Here is an 18186-nt window from a genome sequence, read left to right on the forward strand (position 1 = left end):
AACCTTGGAGTTATATGATCTGTTATGTTAACTAATGTAACTTATGTTGATTTCTAAAAAAACCTTAGCTCTGTGGTTTTAAGTGTTGAAACTTATAAAACGAATTATATGTCTTAATTTTCATTTACCTTGTTTTCATGCATCCATTAATTCGAATTAACTCGATTCGTATCGAATCAATTCGAATTAGAGTACCTGTATACATGCGCGTCTAAAATCGTATTAGTATAATATACTTCTTCCAAACCAGTTTACGTTGCAACGTTTATATGCACAATTTAAACCGATTTAACTTAATTCGAATTAATCTAAATTTTTCCCCATTAATTATTCCATTGATGGCATGATTGTGGTTATGCGATAACATTATTATCAGTAATGTATTGCTAAAATAAATCATGGGTATACTCCTTAGTTCATGTAATAACTATCATATGGTAGGAATCAAAAAAACTTTCATGAGCTACACATCCTTAATTATGACTATTTGATAATAGAAACTTGTTAATTAATTAATTTAATTTAATATTACAATACGGGACGAACCCTTTAATACATGAATATAATATTATAATAAAAATAGTTTTGTTTATGGAAACGAGGCTCAATTTTGGAGAGAGAATGAAGGGTCAGAGTTGGCAATGCGCATAAGACGGATGATCGGTGAGTTAAGATAGTAGTTTGAGGAAGAGAAAGGTATATGAAATGGAACAGATGATCGTGTACGGCGGGAGGGGATATTAAAAGAGACACGGGATAGTGATTCAGGACAGTCAATTTTAGATGAAAGAAGATTGAATAGAAATGTCAAGTTAGCTGAATGACGACGATCGGCGAGGCTTTCTAAGGAAAAGAGGCGTTGGATTGGCGTGTAATCGTGAGGTGGATAGACTATCTTTAGTTTGTAAGCAGCTTGACGGAGGAATTTTCTTTGAACCCTAAACCCTATTTGTTGTAAAATAATAACAAATTTGAATTTTTCATTAAAAAATAAAAATAAAAATAATAATAATAATATATCCGTTACCGAATCACGTCATAATTATAATCACAAATTAAGTTAGTCAAGGTATTATGTAGTTATTTGTCAAATTACAAGCTATACGCTACATACGGCCGTACACCCGCGTATCATCAATTTCTCATAAGCTATACGCTATGGATAAGAATAGCGTATTGGGTATACGTCGTATACCCTCCAATTCACCATTGATAATTATAATTATTAATTTATAGTCGTTAATAGACTTTTCAACGGTTTTAAATATATCAGAATTTCTGTATTTCGTATGATCCAAATGACTATCCAAATGTTTTTATTTAAATATATCTAGCATACATAAGACGGTTGATTCGGGCCAGTTAGTACGAGTCTTTTTTAGTTACTTCACTCATGACGTATATTGTATAGTAATTTTATAATAAAAGTAAAATCGCAGAGAATAACTTCAATTTTTAATCAACCTACTAGTTACTACTGAAATACGGTATTATTGTCTATTAACTAATTATTTTTTTTATCACCTAATAAAATAATGGATATTTACAACTGATAACTGATTCGGTTGTAGTTGTGATTTTGCATCGATCCGTTTACATGCATTTTGTACTCTCGTAGTTATTTCTAATGCACATTTCAAATGTGAATTAACTAAATCGTTATAAGTAAACCGAATTGACAGCCGTTTACATGCAATTAACTAAGGAAGTAAGCTAATTCGAATTAAGTTAAATCAGTTTAAACTGTGCATGTAACCGTGGTAATGGATTGTTTTAAATTACAACCGTTTAAGATAAATCAATTAAATAAAAATGTAGGTATTTTAGGATTCAATTTTATCATTATTCTAATTATCATTTTATAAAATCAAAATTACATTAAATCCAAACTATTTTCTACGTGCTATTATTGTTATTTACTTTTGGAGTGTAATGACATAATTTTCATGATACAGAAGTATAAGACAGGATTTTTAATGCCAACAATTGGAATAAGTAATATTAGAGTACTAATAAAATTTACTAAAAAATTATATTTCAAGTAAAGAAATATTAAAATATAAATATTGTATAAAATGTATATTATACGTTTAATATATTTTTTATTTATTATTCATAAAATATAAAAATATACAAAAAATATTTGATGTTATTTCATCTTCTTCAATTTAGTCAAATGGTTTCGTAATGCAATCTGAAAGTTAAAAACATAAAATATAACTTAATTATTATTATTTTTTATTTATAATGATTAACGCCAGTCGGCTTTTATACAAAGTACTTTCATACAAACATAATAAATTAATAAATATTAATTTAACTTAATAAATCAGTTAATCAATACTATTTGATTCTAATTGATTAAAAATATTATAGTTCTAAATAAATAAATAAATAATTAAATACTACTAGTATTTATAATCAATGTCAATATCAATATATGGTAATATAATTAACAATCAATCTTAATGATAAATTGATTAACAATTTAGACAAATTTGTAATGTATTTATTTAAAATTATAAGTATAAAAAAATCAAATAAATAATAAATGTAAAAATAAAATAGGACTTTTTACTTATAGTTACTTGCAATAATTGCAAGTAACAATTATTTTTCACAATTATTGTGAAAGATTAAAATAATTGAGTAACTAACATTTTAAATAATTTTCTTAGAATCAAACTTCAAATAGTTGTTATAATTTTTATATATGATGCCCACCAGAATAATTACTATTATCCAGAAGCGGTGCGTGAATAAAATGTACAGATTTTTAAATTTTGTTCAATTATTGGCTATTTATATACATTTTTACTTGAAATATTAGTATTTTATTATATATATATATATGCCGTAATAACTGATTAACTTGGCTAAATAATTCCGATTATTGTTTATTATACTTTTGTTAGATAATTATTCAATATTATTGTAAGTAAATAGATTAAGCTACTGAAAAAATATTGATAATATTGCATAGTTTTTTATATTCTTATACAACTTATATACATATATTATATTATAAATTAAATTCGAACTTCGATTAATTAAAATTAATTTTATAGATACAATTAAAACTTATAATATAACAAACTTAAATTTACGGGTATATTTTCCGTCCAATAACTCATCTATTGTATAATGTTATGATTCCATATTTTTTTAATTTTTAATGAGAACACGGCAAGTTCACGAGCTGAATAACGCACCACCCAGTGGCAGAAACTACTGAGACTAATGCTAATCGCAGTGATTTCTCCCTCCGAACTTTTATATGCCATATAATAATAGAATTGAGACTATTGATCGACCGTTTCATTAGCAGGCCATACACAGGAGGTTTAACAGTCAGATTTGTCCCTTGACCGACCAAATTGCTAATATTTGGTATGTACTAGAGTTGGGCAAAAAGTTTGAAACATCGATGTTCCGATGTATCTACATTTGAAACATCGATGTTGGTGAACAATATTTTCGACTAAAACATAGATTTTTTTCTTAATAAGTTTTATATATATATTTAAAATTATAAACTGTAATAATAGGTGTAAATAAAATAACTGCATGATCTTTCATCAGTAATCTATATTCTTATTCTTAATAATTTAATGCCGACAATGCAGTATAGACTATAGACAATAGAGTCAATAAAAGAACTAACAAACCCAGATAATTTCCATGTTAATACACATGGACTTTGGACACGGTACAATTCATCATCATTCTGATAATCTATAGTCATGGATTTTAAACAGCCGTAATATTATGACTAGTTTAATAATACCGAAGAAGTTTTCAAATCTAAAATTTAAAATGTTTAAATAAATACGTTATTTAAACATGGGACTTCGAATTAGAAAAAATCGATTTATTTCAATACATCACAATAAAAACATCGATGTAGGGTTTCGATATATAGAACAAAAACATCAATGTTTTTAAAAAATCGATGTATTTTGCCCATCTCTAGTATGTACATGTATGGAATAAAAATATCACAGACAGGGAATAGAATGTTATCGTCATAGATATTTTTGGAAGATAAATATTATTATTTTACTAGTACGTGTATGGACGATCACAGTCTACAGTCCATAGTTTTAGTTATAAACACTAAACAACACGCTCTTAGTGGTGTCTTGATTTTTTTTTTAAAATTTGTATTTGCTTTATTTTTCTTCTATACTTTTAGCCATGTCTTCTTCTAAGTGGAGTAAGGAGTTGCTCATAAATTTTATTAGTTGCTATAAACAATATAATTGTTTATAGCAACTGAAAAATTAGACGATTCCCATAGTACATATAATTATAATCTTCTTTTTTTTTGTTTTTATACATATTATGTGGATAAGTCAGGTATAGCGTCTAATTATATTATATTATATATATGTAATATATTGGGAACACACTACTAAGCAAACTATGCACTAGGTACTATCCCGCAGGAATGGCAAAAAATATTTCTAACATGACAAAAGATCTAGTAACACATCATAACCACAGGAAAATGGGTATCAAAAGTTCTGTACCGCGACGGACTATCTGATGGACAGCTTTAAAACGCCATTTCAAAACTGATGGGAAAACCTTCCGTGTATGGAAAGGTTATTCCAGGGAATAATTATTTCAGTTAAAGGTACGCGTCCATAGGTACGGATCGTATGAAACGGATTTTAGAATTATTAGTATAGTAAGTTATACATATGCGTCCACTGGCCGGCAGCGGACGGATCGCACGTATCGGTCCGTCGGTAATGCTGACGAAATTGATCGAAGGGGCAACTTTTCCGACTGGTGCGGATGACGTCATACGGATTGCCGATAAGTGGACGCGTATCATAATAGGGAACCCTATTCTTTTACGACCGCGTCGTCCGTCGTTAATCGTTATCGATGATTTTAAAAATAGTGTATTGCTGTTTTTCCAGAGCGTATACATATACTTAAGAACTAGAATATTTATTCACACATATATATGTATAGTAAAAATTGTCCACAAAAGAAGTATTACATAAATCACACAAAAATATGAAAATATTTGAAAAATTTTGTTTTGCATTGCGATAATTATTGGGGAGACGCTGTCTTAAAGTTTCCCCTGACGCACCGCCACTGCTATTATCAGTGGCGGATCTATCGATGGGATGGAGGTGTTAATCCCTCTCAAATCAGGAAAAATGTATATTAAAAATCAATAATTTTATAAATTAAGAAAGATTTTTTTTTTTTTAAAAAAGTATGAGGGAAAGTATATAATTTGTATTTTCATTCATACAAGAAATAAGTAGTCTTAGATTTAAATTAATGTATTATATTACTTACTATTATCTTAATCAAATCAATCCAATCACTGACTGCAGTATTATAAAAAATATACCAAGGGAAAAATTTTTTCAAAACCCCCCAAAAGAAAATCCTAGATCCGCTACTGACTATTATTAATATAATTATTGAAATGATAAAATAATAAATTTTATATAATTTATAATAATTATGACTGGTAAATAAATAGTAATGAATTATAAAAATTAATTAATTACTTGTTTATCTTTAAAAGACTTCTTCGCTTTTCCTTTTGCCTTATGTTTAATCATCATGAAATTTTTGGTCTTCTTTTTTTCTCTATTGGTCTTACTAGAAAAGGGATTTAAACGCCCATCTTTGTATCCAAATTTTTCTCTACCCTCTTGTCCTTTCTAATGTTAATTATTATTTATTGTTTATTAGTTATTAATAATTACAGTATAGAATATTCACTATTATGTTATTTTTACCTTAATAGAGTCAATTCTAGTTTGTTTATCATGTTTTCTTTTTTTGTATATATTTTCAATATCTTTAAGCCGAACTAATTCTCCTCTAAAACATTAAAAAATAGTATTATTAAAAAACTTTAAATAAAATAAATCGTCTTTTTACCGTGAACTTTCATCACGTTCAGCTGGTCTCTTTCGATTTTTGGCAGTTGTCATCTGTTTGCTTAATTGTGCAATTTCTATTCGTTTAAAATCTTCATCAGTTAAAATTCTCATTGAACTGACATGGGTTGCTTTTTCTCTCTTTTCAGCTAATTGTTCTTTTTTAGTTACAATTTTTGGTTTTATTTTAGGATTTGTTGATGATTCCTGTATACAAATGCTTTGACCTTGATTTATATATTTATAGTCAGAAGCACTATCATCACTATCACTTTCTTCATCATCCTCATCATTCTCTCCAACTACATCTTCATTGTCAACATCATTACTATCATTTTCGTCTTCAGAATGACTAACATTCACCCATTCTTCATCTGAGTTTTCATCAGAATTATTACAAGACTCAGTATTTTCAGTTTCTAGAAGTATTTCAGCACCAGAAACAAATTCTTTAGCATCCACCTCACCATATTTTCTTGCAACTATTTCTAAGGTGGCTTCAGTAGGTCGTCCCTAATAAAAACAATTAATAAACAATATAAAACCACATTAGAATCAATTATATTAAATATAGAGCACTGAATATAGAAAAAAAATTTTTATAGAAGTAAAATCAGTAAACATCTTTAGAAAGGTAAAGCGTTATAAAAGTAGCTTCATCAAAGTAGAAGAAATATTATAAAATCATAAAAAATTTAAAAATTACTCGATCTTTTTTGTGTAATAAATGAGGCATAGTAGATCTATAAACATGTATTAATGACTTGGCAGCCATCATGACACTTCGTTCACGGTAGTTCTTGTATTGAGCTAGATCTCTTAGTAAATCTTCTGTCATAACTAATGGTGCTCTTGAACACATTTCACGGATTGCATTTAATCTAATAATGTATAAAATTCACATAATGACAATTAAAAAAAAAAAATAATAATAATACAATTATTAACCCAATTGCCATAACATCAGATGAATTTCTTTCGGAGACAAAATTATTTACTAATGTACGTAATACGGGCTCCAATACATCTGGGGGAACAACTTCGTGTGATGCTTGAGCTACAAATTGCATCATTCTAACGACCTCTAAAAAAGGTACAAATAAAATTATTGGTAATAAACTTATAATCAATCCATCTTAATAAGTAGCTTGTTATGTCATGTTAAATATTTCAAATGAAAAAGTTTAAAATTCATGCAATACAATAATAAAAATTATACTTCAACCTTTTTGATGGGGCTGCAAAAATCTTTGAATATAAGGGTAAAAATTGAAAATTATTAATTGGTGTAAACCAATTAAACGTGACACTACATCTAAAGTCAACATTTTCACTTCAAACCGTTCATGTCTTTTTTCTAACTGATGAAATAATTTTTCAGCAAATCCTTGAGGATCATGTATTAAAGTTAAAGCAGCAAAGTTTGAGGATTGTGATTGCTTCTTTTTTTTTTTGTTTTTCTAACATTAAAATTATATTAAAATTAATTTTAAATAATTTATTCTTTAGAAGAAAAAAAACTATAAATAAATACCTCTACTAATCTTTTAACTTTTTTCAAATTTTTTGTTCTTTTTCTTGTAGTTTTGCTCACTTTATTAGCCATTATTACTTCTCTAGTATTTGGTGTATCCTATAAATAATAATAAAAAAGATAACAATAATATAATCAAAAATCAAGAGCACCCATATGGAGGGGCAAGGGACATGTCTCCCTCTGGAAAATGTTAAAAATTTTGGAAAATTGTTTACTATGATCAGAAAAGATTTTTTAAACAGAATTTAAAAATTAAATTTAATATATGAAAATCTATAATTTGTTTATGAAAAATCTATTTATTTGGTTTGGAAAATCAGGTTATCAGCTATAAATAACAATTCGTTTTTTCGTTTCTATTCTATGGATAATTATCAATTCTTAAAATATTGTGCATTTCCAGAAATACGGTATATATATATATATATATATAAGTGTGTGTGTGTGTGTACACAACCATAATATTTATATAATATATGTAAATTAATATTTTAATAAATATAACTAATGTTTAAAGTGTCCAATTTATATTATTAATTAAATAAAAATTGAAATAAATCACTTTTATGGTAAATTGGTTAAATAATTATTATTTTATAGTCTTCCAATTATATATATATATATATGTAATAGATTGATGTAAAATTGTAAATCCTTTTCTATATCGTGGGTCTTTTCTATTTATGAATAGATTGATGAATTAAAATGTTGTCCCCCCTTGAGAATTTTCCTATGGGCGCCCTTGTCAATAATATATATAATTATAAAATATACATCATCTGAGCTCGATGAATCACTTTCATCAGAAGAATCATTTGCATCCACTGTTACAAAAAATTTTAAAGCAGCAACCATAACTTTTGTTATTTTAGAAAAACAACCAGTTGATATGACATTGACAGTTTTAGTATCTCTCCAAATATTTTTCTTATATAAATCAACCATTATACCCTTAAATAAATAACTTTTACTAAATTTTGCACATATGAATAATATTAAATGTATAAACCATATTTACTAATGACATTTTGGCTGCCTTAGCATTATTATCCTTTAGCATGGTATACATGAAATTTTGAAGATTCTAAAAACAAAAAAAAAATTACTTAGAATACATTTGATGATATTATTGTCCATATATTTCACATACTCTATTTAACTTAGCATCTTTATGTTTAGAATTTAAATTTTTAATATCAGATACAATATGGGATTCTAAAAATTTTCTCAGTTCCTTATCCTGTGACCTGAGTAAACCAAAGAAGAGAGAAAGCAAATCTGTTGGAGTCAATAAACGTTTGTTTCGTAAAAGTATCAAAGCACGACAAAATGTCTAAAAATTAACATAAAATATTTATTAACATTTTAATTCTAGAATGTACAACTTTAAAGTTACCATTCGCATATCTTTATCTAGAACCGGTCCGTGTGTCTGTAACATATCTATAAGCTCTTGAGCAAAGGTTGACAGTTCACTAGGATAACAATGTGCTATCTGTGCCATAAACATTATCAATTCATCAAGACTTTTATTAAAATCTGTCGGACGTAATGTGAAAACGGCCAACAATGATTTATAATGGCGTTGCTGTTGTAGAAACTAAACACGGACATATTTAATATTATATTTTACACAAATATTCTAAATCAGCGGTGCTTAACTTGTATTACGCGACCCTCTAGGGGTCAGCGACAGCCCTAACACATAAATTATGTCAAAACCTAACATGAGTGCATTATTATAATATTGTTGGATTATTATTATTATTAATTTCTTTTCCGTTTATTTTTTATTATACAATAGATAGATCTTATCTTTATATGATGTTCAAAAACTTGTATCTAGTATAACATCAATCATCACATTTATAAAAATTAAATTTTAAGAATATTAAATTAACTGAAAAATGAAGTGTAATAAAAGTAATTATAAATATGTATGTCTTAATATAATTTATTAAATAAAATCAATTTTATAATTTTGGTTTTAGTAACAAAAGATGTTTTGTAAAAAAAAAATGTGAGTACTCGAAAAAATAATTCGTAAGGTCCCCAATTTCTAAAAATATTTTATCAGGAGTCCGTGATCTACAAAAGGTTAAGAACCGCTATTCTAAATAATACAATATTCTACATTAAAATGAAAACTTACTTCATCTTTGTATGATACAGGATCTCTTTTTATAAGATTTTGAAGTTGTGGTAAATTATTAGGCAATTGATTATTATGTCGTACCATTATGTGACTATTTGGTTATTCATTCGAACATAACATATAAAACATTTAATCTTTCTTCTACGATACAAAAGTTCAAACCACGATGTGAAGTATATAATTTGATATGATAAAATGATGATAAATAATTAATGATACTACCATAGATAATAAATGAATTACCTATGGAGTTGGAGGCAGTTGTCCGAAAAATGTTAAGGATCAGAATCGAAAGACGGGGGCATAAAATGTGTTGCCAACATAAAATTTCTAAAAATTATATTATAAAATTATTTTTTTGTTTAAGAAGTTATACTTTTTTTTTAAATGATAATTATATTTTTTGATAATAATAACATAATTAGTTACGGGCTTGGGTTAATTATAAAATAATAATAATAATATAATAATAATATATGCTTGGGTACATATAAAATAAACATAGGTATCAATTATATGAAATAATTATACATTTTTGAATACTTATTTTATACTACATACTTAAAACTAAAACATGTAATATTTTATACTATTTACATACTAGTACATAGAAAATTAAAAAAAAAAATAATGAAAAACATATATATTTTTCGAAAGGTTCACATACAATTAAATATTAAGCTAGATATTTATAAGTATGATATATTACAAGGATTTATAACATGGATATATTTTTAGATGAATATTAAGATGAATTGCATGAACAGAAAAGCATTACCCTTCTTTAATTACATTGGTTACTAAAATAATACAAGTCAAAGTTTTAACTTGAAAACATATCCATGATTTAATGTTGTATCTGCATAATTATATGTTACTTTAGTTGTTTAAAATTTGGACCATTTTTATTGAAAATCTGCAAACAAAAAAGTAAAAAAGAATAAATAAGTTTTAATAAGTTTTGTTGAAAATATTCAAAAAAAAAAATGAAAAGAATTAAAATTTTAGTTGAAAACAGTATAACCAATTAGTATTTTTCCCGCTTTGAAATTCGAGGGATATTGTATAACTTTTATCAATGGTAAACTTTTCGAAAAGGCCCTCCTGAAAATATTACGTCCCATCCTTCAAAACAACCATATCATACCGAATAATCAGTTAGGTTTTCGAAACAGGCACTCAGCAATCCATCAAGTTCATCGTCTTACTGATAAAATCTCAACTGCTCTCGAAAATAAAGAATACTATTCCGGACTTTTTTTAGATATTGCTCAAGCATTCGATAAAATATGGCACGATGGCTTACTATCAGGGCCGGATTAAGGTTTTTGCCGCCCATAGGCTGAAATAAATTTACCGCCTAATTTTCATAGGTATTGATATTTTACTTCTGTAAGTGGTACGTAAAAACTCTCCACACCCCATATAAAGAATGATCATTAATAAAATAAAAACATAAAATCAATACTATTATTATTTATTAATGAATGAAAACTCTTTAAGCATATTACAAAAAAAAAAAAAAAATACGAACAAATAATTATTTTTCATATTCTTCAGATTATAGTCTTACGTCTTGATTTTTTTTTCGCAAAGTCTTCTATGATGTCGTCATATGATAACTGATTAGTTAATTCATGTTCAATACTTAGTATAGCAAGTGCATTTAATCGATCCTGTGACATCGTTGATCGGAGATAATTTTTTATTCTTTTCAAGCAAGAAAAAGAACGTTCAGCTGAAGAGTTAGTCACCGCAGTAGATGTATATATTCTGAGTGCTATTTCGATGTTGGGATATATTGAAATTAAGTTTTTTTCATGTAAAATTTGAAGAAGTTTGGGAACATTGTTTTGCTTATCGTCAGCCAGTTGTATTATGTGTGCTTTTAAATGTAAACATTCATTGATTAATTAATTTAAATCCATATCATCATAATATATTTCATTAAGTTGTGTAGCTCCTTTAACAATATCATCATGTGATAGACGTTCGAGTATGACAATAAAAGCAAATGGAAAAAAAAATTTTGATACGCAGCTCTTCTCTTGTTAAGTTCATTCAATAAATGATCTAAAATTACTAAAAAGGTATCAATTTTAAATTTTTCTCTTCCAGAAGTAATTAAATCATTATGTCGAGTTTCATCATAAAAAATTGATTTAATTTTTTTACGAGTTTTTAAATCTTTATATTCTTTTGTAACAGATTTTTCAATTGCTTTTTTTTCAAATTCATCAAAATTTTCACGAGTATTTGTAATAAGTTGAATTAAAGAATCGTAAAGCTCAACCACGAGACCACAATCTATTTCAACTTTTTGTAACTTCTCATTAACTATATTTAATCTGTTCAATAGAAAACCCCATAATATAGACATAAAGCAAGTCACTAATGATTGGAGTTTATTTAATAGTCCTTGTGATTCGTTTCGAGTCATAATATTTCTGTAGTAGCATTCATTATATATGTTAAGGCATTGATCATTTCAGACCAATTTTCATTTATACTCAAACAAGCTGCATCTCTTGATGACCATCTTGTAAATGATGGATGTTTCAACGTATGAGTTCCCGGTTTCAAATTATTACTGAGTATTTCCCAACGATGAGTTGAAATAGTAAAGAACGTAAACAAATGTTGCATTAATCCAAAATATTTAACTGCTTTTTTTGAACCATCTACAGCGTGCGTTCCAACTAAATTTAGCGAATGTGCCGCACATGGAACAAAATATATTAAATTATTTATTTTTTTAACTCGTGCTTGGAGACCTGAATAACTGCCGGACATATTATTAGCGTTGTCATATGATTGTCCCCTACAGTTGGACCAATCCAAACCGTAACGTTTTATGAGATCATTGACTACATCAAATAACTCTGCAGACTTATGACCCGCTTTTGGTATAAATTCAAGAAATCGTTCAACTGGTAGACCTTGGTCATTTACATATCTCACAATAAAGGAAAGCTGATCAATGTGCGTAATGTCAGGAGTTGAATCAACTATAATGGAAAAGTATTTTCTACGTTTAATTTCATCAACAGAATATTTATTTACTTTTTCCGCTATTATAGAAATTACTTCTTCAAAAACAGTTGATGATAAATATGATGTTGATCCTCGACCGGCATTACCGTATTTATTAATATGTTGGGCCAAAAATGGATCGAATTCAGATATTAATTCTATTGACATAAGAAAATTTCCATTTTTCGAAAAACCAATTAACTCGTTGTCACCCCGAAAAGGGAGTCCCCGTAAGGCAAGTGATTTAACTACGGCAACAATTCGCAATAAAATATTTTTCCAATAGTTTTTTTCCCCATCAATTTGATTCATTAATCTTGAATCTACTCTTTCCTTAGTTTGATTGATGTCTTGTATTTGAATTAAACAGTTTTTATGATTTATAGAATTTTCATGTTGTTTTAACCTCGAACAAGCGTTTTTCCAGTCATTAAAATCTGTAGTAGCCAAATCAGAGTCGTCACGAAATAACCAACACAGTGCGCAAAATACAGTCCCTTTAATTTCTGAGTAAACTAACCACGTTCTAAGAATTTTTTCATTGTTTGATAATATCCTATAGAACATAGATTTAGTTAAATATCTACTTTGGTCTGAGTATATCCGTTTGGAGTTTGAAAAGTCTGAGTTCATATTTTGATCAACACCGTGTGATGCCACAAAGTGAATAAAGTCGGCTGTTCGTATCCATTGAGAAGAATCTTTACTAAAAATACTTGTTTTAGTTTTATTTTGTAACTCTATCTCTGTACTGTCATTAAAATAAGTATTATTTTTTTCATTTACATTCTGTACTGTTTTAATATCGCCGGAATCTATGACACTAGAAGATATTTTTGGACTTACACTTACTGACGTAATTACTTCCTTACTAAATAATGTATTAATTTTCGGGACATTTTCTAAAGCCAATCTTTGTTTTTCCAATTTTTCCTTGGCCAATTTCCTATATTTGTCTCCACTTAACTTAGAACGTTTCATTTTTATAGTCATGTTGATCTATAAAAGTATATAATTTGATATTAAATTAGTATGTTTAATAAATAATAATAGCAGTTACGTGTGCACTATCGACCGAGCAACACGTTTATCGTACCGCGCTCACGTATTTTTAACTCTCGTATGCACTCAGTCTACCTACGTGTAATTACAAGGTAATATGAATATCTATCGTAAAGCAGATTATTATTTACATATACCCTCATATTAATACTCACACCCCAAAATGGGTGACACACCCAAAAAAACTAAAAATCTTAGAGAAAAACTTATTAATGCATCCAAAAATACAATTAAAAACAATCCCACCGCTCCAACACACAATTCCGATTTTACCGTCACCACAGTAGATAACGAGACTAATGAGATGCCATCCACCGCACAAAATACAGATAACACCGCTTCTAACAATACATTCATACCCACCAACTCAAATAACTCTAATTACGATTCATTAGACATAATTAATCATAAACAGAGCGTGCAAAATACAAACACATCTTCGAAACAAAATATCACCACAGAAACCGATAAAAACACCTTTGGAAAAAAAACGTTCGCCGAGACCACACTTAATGTAAACTTACCAAAAAAAGATCAAGCAATTGTCTTCGAATCAATCGATAATGTACCGCAAATCGAATATATCATAGCAATCAGCAAATTAATACCACCGAAAAATATAAAATACGTCTCTAGAATCTCCAACAACCGATTTTGTATTTTTTTTAACGACAAAAACACTGTTGATTACCTAATCAATAATCATCCTAACATAATACTAAACGACCAAACACAAATAAGAATCAGACGATTAGTAAACCCGGCGAAAAGAATAATAATATCTAATGTTTCACCCGTCATTTCCAATGATAGCATCACAGTACAATTACAAAACCACAAAATTCAACCTCTATCTCCAATAACACACATCAACGCCGGATTCAACATAAAAGAATTAGCACATATTTTAAGCTTTAGATGCCAAGTTTATATAAATCCCGACGATTTCCAAAAATTACCAAACTCCCTTATGATTACTGTTGAAAACACACCTCACAGAATTTTTTTATCCGACGACACCCTCACATGCTATAAATGCAACCTCACAGGACACACCTCAAAACAGTGCAAAAATCCTACACCAGATACTTCCAATACAAAGTCATACCAATCTTCAGATTCCAACAACTCTATAAACAACACTAACATTTCCGATGAAAATCCAGTCTACAATGAACCACCAATAAATATTCCAACAGAAAACAACACTGATATAAGCAACGCGCTAACCCCTTTTACATCACCTATCGCTGACGTTCCAATAACGTCAACACCAACACAAGAAGATAAAACGCTCATTCCCTCAACTGACACAAATAAAAGACCAGCACTATCCTCAACATCATCAAGTCTCGATACCAACTCTCCACCCCCTAAATCATATTCCCAAAACACGACTTCAAATAGTACTACCCATTCGACTTCAAATCCAAATAAAATAATTCATCCATTAACCAAAAAAGTAAAACGCTCCAATTCCATTGATCAAATAATATTAAAGCTAGACGAAATATTTGAACCCATAAAAACCAGTATTGAGGTAATATCGAACAAGAAAATAAATTACGAACAATTCAAGTACATAATCGAAAACACTCTTAGCATATCTAACCCAGCCCCGGTACTAGAACAATTCAACATCACATGTCTAGAAATGATCGAAATCATCGATACCGTCCGACCTAAAATGAACAGCCTTAGTATAAAAAACAGACTTACGAGACTATGCAATACTCTCCTCGATAAAGCCCTCTCCACTGACCCAAACAACCCTCAATAAATATATATAAACAAAAATCAATATAAAATGCAGTCACAATATACAAATATAGTTCAATGGAACCTCAATGGACTCTGTAAAAATATCGACGAAATCAAACTTATAATTAATTTACATCAACCTATCGCAATATGTCTCCAAGAGACGAATCTCAAATACGATGAATCTCCCCCTAATATAAACAACTACCAATACGCAAAAAAAAATCGCAGCGACTGCCGGAGGGCCAGTGGCGGCGTGTACACCTACATTAATAACTACTTTCCTTGGGAAGAAATTCCTATTCAAACAAACCTAGAAGCAATCGCGATAACAATCACTCTAGAAACAAAAACTACCCTCTGTAATATATACATTCCAAATCAATCCAGCTTCACACTCACAGATTTAGAAAACATTATCAAACAATTACCGAGACCCTTTATCATAGTAGGAGACTTTAACAGCCATAGTCTTACATGGGGCTCATATAAAACTGATTCAAGAGGAAAAATTATAGAAAAATTACTAGAACAAGATGATATTGTCATACTAAACAACAACGAGCAAACCCGAATAAATCCTTCAAATAGAAACCTTTCAGCTATCGACCTATCTTTCTCTACACCCACAATAGCACATAGACTTAACTGGCAAGTATTAAACGAAATATATAATAGTGACCACCTTCCAATCTCTATACAATTCATCTCCAACTCATCTCAATCGAGACACTCTACAATAAAATGGAACCTCAAAAATCCTGACTGGATACTTTTTGCTAACCTTCTCCAAATTAAAACCAATGATTCAGATTACACCAACAATGAAGTAAACATCGATAAAACAGTCGCTAAATTTACAGAGAACATCATTGAGGCAGCAGAACAAACAATCGGCTACTCAAAATCTTTCAACAAAAAACCACAAGTCCCATGGTGGAACAATGAAATAAAAAAATATATTTCTCTCAAAAATAAAGCACTTAAAACATTTATAAAAACAAGATCACTCGAGGACCATATTAAACTAAAAGAACTCAGAGCTAAAACAAGATTCTTAGTTAAAAGCAATAAAACTCAAACATGGCGAAACTTCACATCCAACATCGGAGCTCAAGTCGATCCCCACATAATTTGGAACAAAATTCGTTCATTACAGGGTCGAAAAAAACATAACAATATATACCTTATCACCAACTCATCGTTAAACACTAATCCATCTTCAATTGCTCATCACCTAGGACAATATTTCCAAAAAAACTCTAGCAATGAAATGTACAGCCACGATTTCTTAAAGGAGAACGCAAACAAACCTCCACTCCATCCCTCTCCAATAGCACCGCAAAATATCCATCAGACCAATTTAAATAGTCCAATTACATTACATGAAATCCAGTTAGCTCTTAAAAGATGTAAAAGCAAAAGTACAGGACCGGACAATATTCCTTATAGTTTTATACAAAACTTTAGCAATGATACGCTCCAAATACTCCTACAAATTTACAACACCATCTGGAACCACAACATATACCCACAAAACTGGAGAAACAGTATTGTAATCCCTATCATTAAACCAGGAAAAAACAAATTCTCACCGGAAGGATACCGTCCCATTTCCCTTTTAAATACTCTATGTAAACTTTTAGAAAAAATTGTAAATCAACGTTTAATATGGTTCTTAGAACAGTCTAATTATTTCACGCCTGAACAATGTGCATTCCGCAAAAATAAAGGTACATACAACTGTCTTTCTAAAATACATACAGAAATACAAAACACATACTCAGAGAATCAATATTTAGGTATGATTAGTTTAGATTTGATGAAAGCCTACGACACAACATGGAAACCACATATACTAAATAGTCTCTCTAAAGTACTCAGCCAGAATCAATTATTCAATTTTGTCAGAAATTTTCTAAAAACAAGAACATTCCAAGTAAGAATTAACCAAACGCTATCGGAGGTGTTCTCACAGATTAACGGAGTCCCTCAAGGATCAACCATATCCGTTACTCTTTTCCTTATAGCCATCAACAATATCACTCAAAACATATCCGTACCTGTCCAATCTACCCTTTACGCGGATGACTTTAACATTTATTGCCGAAGCAAAAACCTAGAAACAGTCCAAACCCACCTACAACTCGCCATCAACAACCTCCAAAAATGGACTCAAACATCCGGCTTCACTTTTACACCTGAAAAATCACAATGCATTGTATTTACACGCAAGCGCACTCAAAATCAAATTAACATAAAAATGGGCGATCATTACTTAAAAAATAATAATACAATCAAAATACTCGGCATAACATTTGACAAAAGATGCTCATGGATCCATCATATCAATTCACTGAAAACATCAATCTCTCCACGCCTAAATATTATAAAAATGTTATCCCACACATCATGGGGCTCCAAAACACACATTTTGCTAACAATCTATAAGTCACTTATACTCTCCAAACTTGACTACGGATCCTTTATTTGGACCACAGCAAATAAATCGACAAAAAAAAAACTTGATGCAATTCACAACGCAGGTCTCCGTATGTCAATCGGCGCTTATCGTTCAAGTCCAATACCCAGCATATATAACTTAGCCGGCATACCCCCACTTGATATAAGAAGACTTAAAATAACATTAAATCATGAATTAAAATTAGCAAGCACCCTTCCGACTCTCGACTTCAACCCAAAGCTCAAAACATTAT

General features: G+C 29.2%; 2 protein-coding genes across 3 annotated transcripts; both read right to left on the bottom strand.

Annotated features, from left to right (window-relative positions):
• Positions 1–2112: 2112 nt before the first annotated feature.
• Positions 2113–9819, bottom strand: LOC112679353 (protein SDA1 homolog). Of its 2 annotated transcripts, none has more exons than XM_025549129.1 (13): positions 9611–9819; positions 8855–9058; positions 8609–8791; positions 8468–8542; positions 8233–8409; positions 7456–7554; positions 7147–7381; positions 6870–7005; positions 6628–6802; positions 5923–6434; positions 5778–5862; positions 5544–5699; positions 2113–2194 (listed from the first exon to the last, which is right to left on the bottom strand). In XM_025549129.1, exons 1-13 carry the CDS (start codon positions 9695–9697, stop codon positions 2150–2152), a joined length of 2169 nt encoding a protein of 722 aa, XP_025404914.1. In that variant the 5' UTR covers positions 9698–9819; the 3' UTR covers positions 2113–2149. The 2 variants fall into 2 exon arrangements, with proteins under 2 accessions (XP_025404914.1, XP_025404915.1); XM_025549130.1 differs by having other exon boundaries at positions 2150–2194; positions 8477–8542; positions 9611–9697.
• A 2230-nt stretch (positions 9820–12049) lies between these two features.
• LOC112679412 (zinc finger MYM-type protein 1-like) lies at positions 12050–13628 on the bottom strand. Its single transcript, XM_025549202.1, has one exon. It carries the CDS (start codon positions 13625–13627, stop codon positions 12050–12052), a length of 1578 nt encoding a protein of 525 aa, XP_025404987.1. The 5' UTR covers position 13628.
• Between the last annotated feature and the right edge of the window lie 4558 nt (positions 13629–18186).

This window comes from Sipha flava, unplaced genomic scaffold, assembly GCF_003268045.1.
Source record: "Sipha flava isolate LNK unplaced genomic scaffold, YSA_version1 134_pilon_pilon, whole genome shotgun sequence".
Taxonomy (NCBI): Eukaryota; Metazoa; Arthropoda; class Insecta; order Hemiptera; family Aphididae; genus Sipha; species Sipha flava.

Excerpts from the sequence above, each read along its gene's own strand:
- LOC112679353 (XM_025549129.1), bottom strand. The coding sequence starts at position 9,697 with ATGGTACGACATAATAATCAATTGCCTAATAATTTACCACAACTTCAA. Across the intron at positions 8,792-8,854 it reads TAGATAAAGATATGCGAATG|ACATTTTGTCGTGCTTTGAT; the intron begins GTAACTTTAAAG and ends GTTAATTTTTAG. Across the intron at positions 8,410-8,467 it reads AAATGTCATTAGTAAATATG|GGTATAATGGTTGATTTATA; the intron begins GTTTATACATTT and ends TATTTATTTAAG.
- LOC112679412 (XM_025549202.1), bottom strand. The coding sequence starts at position 13,627 with ATGAAACGTTCTAAGTTAAGTGGAGACAAATATAGGAAATTGGCCAAG.